This window comes from Glycine soja, chromosome 19 (assembly GCF_004193775.1).
Source record: "Glycine soja cultivar W05 chromosome 19, ASM419377v2, whole genome shotgun sequence".
Classification (NCBI taxonomy): Eukaryota; Viridiplantae; Streptophyta; class Magnoliopsida; order Fabales; family Fabaceae; genus Glycine; species Glycine soja.
The window spans coordinates 37,385,137-37,396,148 of NC_041020.1; the positions used below are offsets into that span (position 1 = coordinate 37,385,137).

Sequence of the window (11,012 nt, forward strand, 5' to 3'; positions counted from 1 at the left end):
CTCAAAAAAAAAAATCATGAAGACATACATGCAAACCTAATGTCTTAAGATTTTAAGTTGAAGTGTGTTATCAAATTCACTTATGTAGTGTGTTCGTAGCTCATTGGTGAATATCTCTCTGAGTTGTGATCCTTTTGTATTTCCTAACAAGTGGTATCAAATCATAGAGGTTGGCTAGGTGATCGACTTGAACAAGTATTAAGGCATGACAAAATTGGTGGTGTGGATTCATGCATGGAACTCATGTATGAAGATTCCTTGTGTTTAAAGTCTTCTTAGCAATGTGAAGGTTAGACAATGTGTCCAAATGATGTGAGAGCTAATTAACGATGTTGCAAAGTATCTAGAGCATGTTGGAGGTCATGGCTAAGCACTAAGGGCAACCATTGAATGCTCGTGAATGGAAAGAAGGATTTCACTTGAGGGGAAGATACCATGAGAAAAAAATTCACACTTGAAGGGAAGAAACTCACAATTGGGTAAAAATGGACAAGTTGAACAACATATAAAAGGGAAAGACTAAAAATCCTAATACCTTAAGGCTTTGGATTGAAGTGTGATATCAAATTCATTTATGTAGTATGCTCATAGCCAACACTGAAGACTATTAGAGTTTTGACCCCTTCATATTTCCTAACAACTATTACCAACCAACATGAGTATGAAGAAGTAGACAACTAGATGTACGATGTAAACCCATCAACACATAAACTCGGTCTTACATTAATTTCCTTGCTCTCAAATTCTGGATAAATATTGTCAAAGTGTTTTCACACCTTCCCGTGATGGGTGGTGCAAAACACCCACATTATTTTGGTTCTCATGATGTTATCTCATTCAAGCAGTTACGTTGGTTGATGCATACTTACTATTTGGATCACTGCTTCCCATGCTTACCATACGTAACACTTCTGGTATTCAAAATACCAAATACAAAACTACATGAGGTAAATCCAAACCTATGTGAGGTTTTTTTTAGGGTTAAAAACTGTCATAAATTACAAATAAAAATAAATAAAAATACAAATTGTGATAGTTTTTATGTAATTTGTGACAACTTTTAATTCCCAGATTTATAATGGGCACAAATAGTTACATGTAGGTTCAAATTTACTAAAAGCTTGTTCCAGATCAAAATATAGCATTTCAATTATAGGAGGACGAAAAAAAATGGAAAATTTCATAAGATTAGGTAGTTTTGACAAGGAAAAATACAAAAATCTGAAGAAAGTGAGAAAAAATAAAGGGATGTGCAAATAGAATCCCCGTTTATATTATAACGAATGGGTCCTTGCCATTAATAGGAGACAAAGCAATTTGGGCAGGTGGAAAGCCCTAATGTAGGCCCATTACCGTATAGATATTTTAAATTGTAATTGGTAAAGACATACATAGCATAATGAGATTCTTGAAACGAGGGGCCAAAGGGTGTGACTCACATTCATGTAGATACTAATCAGTGATACCCGGATGAGCAACAATCTCTATCTATGCTGTTTTTGCAAGATGATGATACCCATAAGGGTGCTTAACACCTACCTACCAACGCACTCATCGATCTTTTGAAAAAAGACACACCTGACACCTGGGATAATAGATTGCAGGTCTTGTACACCACTATATTATTTGGTGAACCTGCACTTCTTAAAGACATTTTGTTTATTGTAATATATACATATCATCCCTTCGTGTCACCCTAACAAGTGCCAATTATTGAAGCTTATAATAATACAATCCGTCTGCTAATTCCCTTTACAATTATACTGTATATATGTTGCTCACTAATTAATGTTTGTGAATATAATAAGAATGTCATGTAGATATCCGGGAACATTATGAGAACCTAGAAAAAACAGCAAAAATTATAGTTTGTTTTTTCTCCATACGCTATGTATGCAAAACTTTTTTCATCATAAGAATTTTAAAGCTAAAGTGGGACTGGAAACGAATGTTAGATCTGCTTTACACGGTACATGAAAAATCATCAAAGATTTGGTATCTGGACCAAATTGTTAATGCAAGCGTGGAGATGTCAATTATGCAGGTTATTCTCTTGAGGGGCTCTACCTAATTAATTGGACGGCAATGCTACTATATATTCTATTAATCTTTCATATGTATCACATGTTAGATGTTAGATTATGTTCTTTTTCTTACTACTATATCGTTTCATATATAATCATAAAAAGAAAATATCGTTTCATATACTGACAGGTGTTTGTTCAAAATAGCATCGCCACCGTTAGTGGATATGAAACAGTAGTAGGGTTCTTCATTTTTGTGATAGTTAATTTAATGGGATTCATATGTTTGACCTTCAGTTTTTTTCTTAAATTAAAGTTAAAACTGCAATGTGTAATAATATTATATTGATATTCTGTTGCTCAAAATGGTACATAGACCTAATTCTCTGACTCCCAATAACTATTGTGAGTGGTAACTAACCCAGAACACTACTGAACAAGCGTGTCATTTCAAAAATGTGTGAGGTGAAAAGCATTTGAATATATCATGCGCATAGCTGACTTTTGTTAGCTCCAACTCAATTCAGTGCCATTGAATATATATGACTTTTGATAAGTCTAATATGGCATGATCTATAGGATGATAATTATTGAAAGGAAAAGAACTTACATTCTCTAGTAGCTTCGACAAAGAACATGAGCTCGTTAAATCATATATATAAAAATTCATTTGTTACCTACGTAAATGGAGTGTTATACATAAGAACGTACGTAATATATAGAAAACATAAAGTGTAATATTTTTTTAAACTTTAATTTTTAACCGTGTTGAACGACGTCATATATTCATGTAACCAATGTTATTTAATTGGATAAAATTTTACTGTTGTTATTGTTTATATGCACCGCTCATTGTTATTAACAAATTAGTGCCAATCATACCACTGATGCTTATGCTTCTCCCTGCATACATTCATTGGAGCATCCCTTGTATATTGAACAAATTCCTTAACGATACCAATTTAATTATGCATAATTAACAAGAGAAAATGAAGTTCTCGTTTATTATATTAAAAAAAAGAAGAAATAATGATTCTCAATAACAGTACCAAAATCCGTAAATTTAAGGGTTTCATAACTAGAATTTCTCTTTTGTTAAATATGGTTATATATAGTGTTAGAAACCTGTTAAGAAATAAGAAATCATGCTATAAGTTTTTTTTAAAATCACATTCTAAATGTGAAACTAAAGAAGCTATTAATTGATTTGACATGAGTGAGTAATGTAGTAGGAAACAAATCCCACGGTGTGGTTTTATGGTAGTAACCGGTAAATACTTGTTTAGTTTATCTTTAATAAAAACATTACGAATTATATAACTAAAAAGTTGGAGGAAACCCCAAAGGATTTAACTATATACTCCGTACACATTACTTTGTAATAATGCAAATGGAAGTGTTGTTTATATTCTTTGGTGATATTTTAATGACGGAGTGTTAGCCTTTCTCCTCCATATAAGGACCCTCTTGGCCCTTCCCCTAGGTCATCTCACAAAGCTTTGCTCTTCTATTTCTCCCTTTTCTTTCAATCGCTCATTATATCCCTCTCTTTCTATAGATATCTACACTGATATCATGGATAAGAATGCCCTCTTTAGGTTTCTTCTTGTTCTTCTGACTCTTTCCTGCGTTGTATTTGTTGCTGCTGTTCCTGCAATCAGTAAGTTTCAAGGGTTTGATGCAGAACTTTTAATGGTTTTATTAATGTATTTTTTATTTTATTTTTAAAAGTTGTTAATGTATTAATTCAGGGTTATTACAATCTGATTCATCATGTTAAATTGTAAATTTTATAGGAAGCTCCATGATTGGGAAAATTGATCCTTTAGTGCAAGATCTTCTGGCTAAGGTCCTCTCTCTCTCTCTCTCCTTGCAGGTTCCTTTTTTCTCTCAAGGACATTTTTTTTTGCCACATATATGTCCCGAAAACTCCATAAAAAACAAGATATCTAAGATAATTATCCTCGAAGGGGACATGGCCATGTCTTGTGCCCTAACTACATGACAAAATCAGTTTCTGTCGGAACTACTTAATAGTTGAAATTATTATCTTAAGAAAAAATAAAAGAAAAAAGTTCATAGAAAGATTCCAACTTCTGATTTCCCTAAGAAAATCCAATTCAACAAATTATAACCTAAATTATAAAGCCATTTTCATTTTGTCATATATATGGGGTACCGCTTATGAGGGAGTTTAGTTTAATTAGTTGAGCAGTGTGTACTCATGATATTTAAGTTTGATTTGTACGAATAAAAAAAAATGAGATATCGGTTATTATTTTCATCGGTAACTGATAACTCCTAATAATAATTATTATTATTATTATTATTATTATTATTATTATTATTATTATTATTATTATTATTATTATTGTTGTTGTTTTTTTCTTTTGATTCAGTATAGCAAATGATATCTTTTAACCTGCAGGAGGATCCAGTTATGCGGTTAAGGAATAGCGAGGAAGAAATGAAAGAAGGGATTGTAGAGAGCAGAATGTTGATGGATATTGTGGACTACCCCGGAACAAGACCAAATCCAGCCCATGATCCAAAATCTCCTGGAAAGCCTTAACTTCTTGTATGATCTTGGAAAGGGTTTTGATTAGTTATTTAGTTTGACTGGAAGTGTCTAGATGATGTGTGGTTTCGGTTTGTAATGTTGAAAATGTGTTTGTATGATAAATCTCTAATCTCTAAGTCCTATTGTTAAGTTGTTGGTTTAGCTTAAGTGCTTTGGTGTTCTACATATATGGGTCATAAAAGACTTGCTGTAAGATATATGAAAAGGTGTATGAATTAAAGTTGAGGCTTGTACTGGTTGATGATAAACCTTGATTTCATAGTGAATTGTGAACAAGCTAGATTGTGTTTAGTCCTGAGTAAAAAATTATATGTGATAGTATCTTACAAATTTAAGAGACGGTGGTTAATGGAACAACATGCATGTGCGGATAATTAGGGTAAGGGGTAAATTTATTAAGCTAACTTGAAGGTAAGCAGCCAAAACTGAAACTTGTGTGTGTGCGTGTGTATTTCACATTCTTATTTATCTTATGTATGTTAAATTAATTATATACAAATCTGGAATGTGACATGCTGCAAATTTAAGGTTGTGCTGGGCAACAATATAATTAATATGAGGAGGTAGCAAACTAGCAATACGTAATTGCACAATTACATTCCACAATGTCATTGCCCTGTGAATGTTACAGTAGTGAACAAAAATTTAACAAAAAAAAGTTCTTACATTTTTGCTTGAGTGTCAACGTTGGAAGAAATATTACATAACCATATATGGTTCTCAATATGTGGTTACATTAAGATAATGAAGGCTTCGGACTCCTTTTTATTTAATTGCTAGTAAACTTCATTATCGATCTGTTAAATAAATTAAAGCAGAAATCTCAAGCCATATTATTACCATATTGAAATGTCATACAAACCAAACTTTTGTATTTGTGAATTCTGAATTTGAGAGGATATCGATCTTAATTCTGGAAAGAATTCGTTAATTATATTAATGACCATGATGAACACATAATTGATAAAAGAGAAAACCGTTTTTTTACATGGCTGAATTTGCTTACTGTCAGTTAGATAGATTATGTTTGAATAAATTTAGCTATGAAACTCATTAAATTGAGTTTTAGAAGTTTTTTTTTTTGGTATTAGGATTTTAGGAGATGAAATGATTTTAACTATAAAACTCCACCTAGAATTTTCGTTTTGAAATTTCGAAGTTTGTTGTCCAGCTTATAACATTTGTCTGGACTTAAAGCGATACTAACGATGTGACTTTTTTTATTTATTTATTTTAACTTTTTGGGATGTAAAATTACTTATTAAATTATATATTGTAATATTTTTTTAATAATTTCTTTCCGATAATAAGGTTAATTTATTTAACTTTATTTAAATACTATTAATCTTATTTTTGGATTTCAATTTTTATTTTTATTTTTGAAAATCCTCTTTCTCCTAAAGAAAAAGTTTCTATATAAAATTGCTTATGTAATTTTATAAGTGATAAATGCATATAAAAGAGTTAAGGCTTTTTAAATAATTGAGTATACCAAATGGTGTATTATTTTTACTTATAAAATTATTTTTAAAACTTTTAATTCTAAAAAAGTTTAAGTTTCTACTAATATTAAATTTCTCACTTATTCTCGTATATATATAAAAATATTGCTATATTATTGCAAAAAACAAAAGAAATACTAGTACTAATGTTGGGAGGCAAAGGAAATTAGGTGAAAGTTACTGTGGTATTTTCTTAATTAAAATTTGGAAACAATTATAATGTCTGTACAAAACATAAGTTTGGGATTTCATCACAAGAAAAATAGGTGAAAGTTACTGTGTTATTTTCTTAATTAAAATTTGTGAACAATTATAGTGTCGGTACAAAACATAAGTTTTGGATTTCCCCCCGCCCCCCTTTAAAATGTTTAGTAGTAAAAAAATTAAAATTAACTAATATTATTAACAATATTAAAAATTCAACTAAAGATATAAATAGACTACTTACTAATTAAGAGAGAAAATGATAAAATGAGATACTTATTTTAAAAGAATATATCTTCATTTTTTTATTATAAGAATATATCTTCATTTTAAATATTTCCTATTGATAAGTTAATAATTTTTATTTAATTACTTTTTAGAAAGATAATATTAATAATAAGTAAAAGTTTTTGAAATTTTATTTATTTTAGGCCTAAAGCAAGAGTAAGTCAGGGTTGACCCAAGCATAAAGTTGTTAAAGCCCATGCTTTAGGCCCTAGAAAAAAAAAGTTATTTAATATGAATATTTATATAATCTTTACTAGGTAAATAACCAAATTCTTTTTCAATAATGTGATATGTCACAAATTGATTCCTAAAAGATGAAAAATACAAATTTAATATTTAAGTGTGCAAAAAGTGCAACAAATTAGTTCTCTCGTTAAATCACTACTACAAAACATACATTTTACATTCAATTAACATCGATTTATATAAAAATTGATGTTAACAGATTGGTGGCAGTGACATTATTATAAATAAGAGAACATTGTTAATATCGGTTCTAGAAAAACTGATGTTAAGTATTAAACTCAACATCGGTTTTATTTAGCATTAATGTTGTTCATCACGCATCAACATCAATTTTTCTTAGAACCGATATTGAGGGTCGCCTATTAACAATAATTTTAAAATAAACCAATGTTGACCCTAATAATAAATTAAAGCTCAAACATTATTATTCTCATCCCATTCGCGCCCAAACCTTTTTGTCCAAAGCCATTTCCTATCACAGTTGGTCATCATTGGCTCTGTTTGTGCTCGTCACTGCCGTCTAGAGCCCTAGCTTCTCGTTGCCGGTACCAGTCCTTGCCTCTCATCCCCACCACCATCGGTTTTAGGCTCCCCTCTTCTCTTGATTAGTATTATAACTTGAATGCTTTTTTCTCTCTTCTCTTTTTTGCATGGATATATCACTTGACCAACTCAAATTAACGTGATTGATTTTCCATTAAGAGGTAACTAGTCTGTACTTTTCCGTTTGGAGAATTTATGTGTTTGATTATTATGTTATCATATGCTGCTGGAGTTCAGAAAGCTGTAATGGCATTGGTTTCGAACAGTTAAGAGTTTCAGGATATAATATATAGTATATTAGAATGCAAAATCATAAAGCAATTCAAGACTTAAGTTAGATAAACAATTTTTCCCCATTAGCTTAAAAATTCTATATATCTTTGTGTCTACTTGTTTCTCCTAATTAGACCTTCTGTTGTATAGATTAATGTGTTTATTAAAAAAGTCCAGTGTACTTCAAGAATGAGAGTTCCTTTATGCAAATCTTCTTGGTGCTACTATGGAAAAAGACATTGTGTAGTGTTGAGTGAAAGACAACCACAAACAGTAGGCACTGTTGGCTTGATCTTATGGCCAAACCTCACAATTTGTTCCATCAATGCTACAATTGTACAAATTTTTCTACATTTATTCCATCATAGCTCATTGCGATCATACTTTTAAATTTTACCCAATTTATTACTCACAAAAATGAGGCTAAGCAAGAAAGATTAGTTTTGAGATGCATAGAGTGGATGAAAGTACAATCACAAAAACTAGTTCAACCCAAACAAGTTAACCTAGGTTACAAGAAAGAGAGATTAGTCTTCCTTCTACAACTTTCACGATCTAGGTTACAAGCACAAATGAACTAGTTAACCCAAAGTTTTACACTTGTGTAGCATAGCATTAGCACTTAGCAGCACAACAAAAGAAACAGGTTTTTTGTCTGTCATCCCTTGTATAATTAGGATGTCATTGTGATCTCATTAAGTAAAAAAATATGGTATATATTTAGTGGATAGCTTCCTAGATAATTAATTTTTGTCTAGACGGTGTTGTCCAGGAAAATAAAATTAGAGCCTAAGTCCACTCCCATTTTTCTTCTACTGTTTTTAACTCTTCCATGGAACCACCTACTTCAAACCTTCACAAATACTTTTTTGCAAATAAAAATTTAAGACAAGAAAAAAAAATGGGAACCCTTCAATTGTGATAACAGATCTTATACAAAATAATTTTAAGACACAAGTCACACAACTTTTGTGATGCAGAACCCTTCAATTTTTAGATTTCTATCCTTCAACTTTTTGTGTATAGTTACTACACTCAAAAGAAACTTTCTTTTAGGTAACTAACTAAAAGAAACTTTATTTAAGTGAAATCATCCCCACCCCACACACACGTACACGCGCACACGTGTGCGCATACACACACACACACATGCACGCACACATACGCCCACACCCACACCCATACCCACCCACACCCGCACCCCCACACTATATTGTAAGTGGCTTGTTTATAGCGTATGTACCCAAAAACTCTATTTTTGTTATCTATCATTGGTCTTTAGTCCCTTTGTTTGAATTAATGTATTTTTTCCGACAATTTATTTTGTTAGGCATTTGTCAATAAAAGATAACAATATTTATCATGTTATTTCACTTTCATCTATGGGTTCTAACAAGGATACAATGTTACTTGAGCTCGTCGACCTCAAATGATTTGTATTAAACTCAATGTTTTTTCAATTGCTTTGTTCTATTAGACGAGTAAGGCCTTATACATTTTTTTACGCGTAAGTCTTTGGGGTACGTAGTGCATAGTTTATCATTCGTAATGTTTGACCAAATTAGTAGTTGATCTGAAATTCAGCAATTATGGATTTCTAGATGTTTTGGATGCATATTGCATGATTAGACATGATTTTCAAGATTTTGGATAAGCTATATTATTATATGGCTTCACATGCTTGTTTGGTTATCTTTCAAAGGCAAAGTGAAAGAGCTAGCCTATTTATAGTGTTTGAAGATTTTGAAATTATTATCTGTGTACTTTGACAAACCAACCAGTTTCTCAACATTTATTTGTGTGGGAGAATCATATTAGGGTTTCTATTTTTGTCTTATCACAGTTCAACCATCTATTACTTCTCAACATTTCATGTTTCGTTTTAGTTCCTTTATTTGCACCATTATGCTTATCAAATAGTCACTATTATCAATCAAGCACCACATCTGCTTTGCCAACATGGCTTCATTAAAAGCTTTAATTCTTTTGAAACACAATCCCCCTTTACATTTTGACCTTGTAAGGTAATCCCAACTCAGCCATTGTAGTTTCTTAATGTCAAATAAGAAAAGGCACAGTTTCTTAGAGCCAAGCTTGGCATCATTGCCAAGGTCTTAATTATTAGACTTATACAAGAAAATTGGTGTAAGCACTATATCTGAATCTATGCTTAAGGAAGAATCAACTTTCACACAACCCTTTCTTCTTTGTCAATAGTTTTGTATTATTCATGGACTATCATTTGTCTAGTTTTAGATGCTTTAAAACCATTTACTTTTATAAAAATTATTAATTACAAATTGTTTACAGTTAACATGTTCAATGTAGGAACTTTGTGGGACAAGATCTAGATCCCTTGAACTTGAAACAACTACAGAGTTTAGAGCATCAACTTGACACAGCTATAAAGTGCATTTGAACTAGAACGGTGAAAGAATAATACTTTATCACTTGGGATAATACATTTTGTTCCATCTAAGTATCCCAATATCTCATTTTTCTTTCTCTTTCTAATTTTTCTATTACATCACATAACATTTTTTATGCTTTTTATTCCTATGTAATACTAATAGGTATGTATGCTTTTTAGGTGTCTAAAGGTAGAGTATATATAACCAAATAAAAAAAAGGGCAAAGATATACCATAGACTATAGTAGGTGCTTTTTTTTGGTGAAATATAGTAGAATCTTTAAAGTAATACTACAAGTTATGTTTGATTTGAATTGTCAGAATTGAGTGAAATAAACTTAATTTATTGCCTACATGTTGCTTAAATTTGAATCCCTTTCATCTAAACTAGACCTTGGTTTAATTAAAGTTGGCTTCTGCAAGAAGATTTGTTCCTTCATTTTTTGTAGCATACTAGAAACATTGAATGAGACTGATGGTTTCAGGATTCTTCAACTTGTTGTTTAGCTTCTGATTTCTCTTCTCATCAACCTATAATAGGACGTAGTCATTACTGATATATAGATAGTGTTACTATATTGCTTCAGTCATCGACTTGATAAAAATATTAGGTTAATAAGTCACTAACTAGACTATAAATCACTAATTGAACTACGCGAATGATTATTATAAAGTATGACTCGGTGGTACGTCATACTACCGGTATATATGGTGAGGTCCATGGAGTGCTATTTTATATTTTTGCTAGGGAGATTGGTTTTCACCAATTTAATTATATAATACTACTCAAATTTGTTACGAATAACACATACTCTAATAATTTTCTTATAATAAGACATTCATTACACTGGTGATAAAACTACGATATTAGATCATGGATAGGTTGATGCATCAATCCAATTCTTTTTCAAATTGTTTCTAAATTTTGTTTTTGTAGAGTG

The 11,012-nt window shown here is 31.0% G+C and overlaps 1 protein-coding gene across 2 annotated transcripts; it reads left to right on the forward strand.

Moving 5' to 3' along the window:
* Positions 1-3,474: 3,474 nt before the first annotated feature.
* Positions 3,475-4,896, forward strand: LOC114399749. Of its 2 annotated transcripts, none has more exons than XM_028361963.1 (3): positions 3,475-3,684; positions 3,821-3,900; positions 4,453-4,896. In XM_028361963.1, exons 1-3 carry the CDS (start codon positions 3,600-3,602, stop codon positions 4,594-4,596), a joined length of 309 nt encoding a protein of 102 aa, XP_028217764.1. In that variant the 5' UTR covers positions 3,475-3,599; the 3' UTR covers positions 4,597-4,896. The 2 variants fall into 2 exon arrangements, with proteins under 2 accessions (XP_028217764.1, XP_028217765.1); XM_028361964.1 differs by having other exon boundaries at positions 3,490-3,684; positions 3,821-3,873.
* The last annotated feature ends 6,116 nt before the right edge of the window (positions 4,897-11,012 follow it).

Excerpts from the sequence above, each read along its gene's own strand:
- LOC114399749 (XM_028361963.1), top strand. The coding sequence starts at position 3,600 with ATGGATAAGAATGCCCTCTTTAGGTTTCTTCTTGTTCTTCTGACTCTT. Across the intron at positions 3,685-3,820 it reads TGCTGCTGTTCCTGCAATCA|GAAGCTCCATGATTGGGAAA; the intron begins GTAAGTTTCAAG and ends TAAATTTTATAG. Across the intron at positions 3,901-4,452 it reads CTCTCTCTCTCTCCTTGCAG|GAGGATCCAGTTATGCGGTT; the intron begins GTTCCTTTTTTC and ends TTTAACCTGCAG.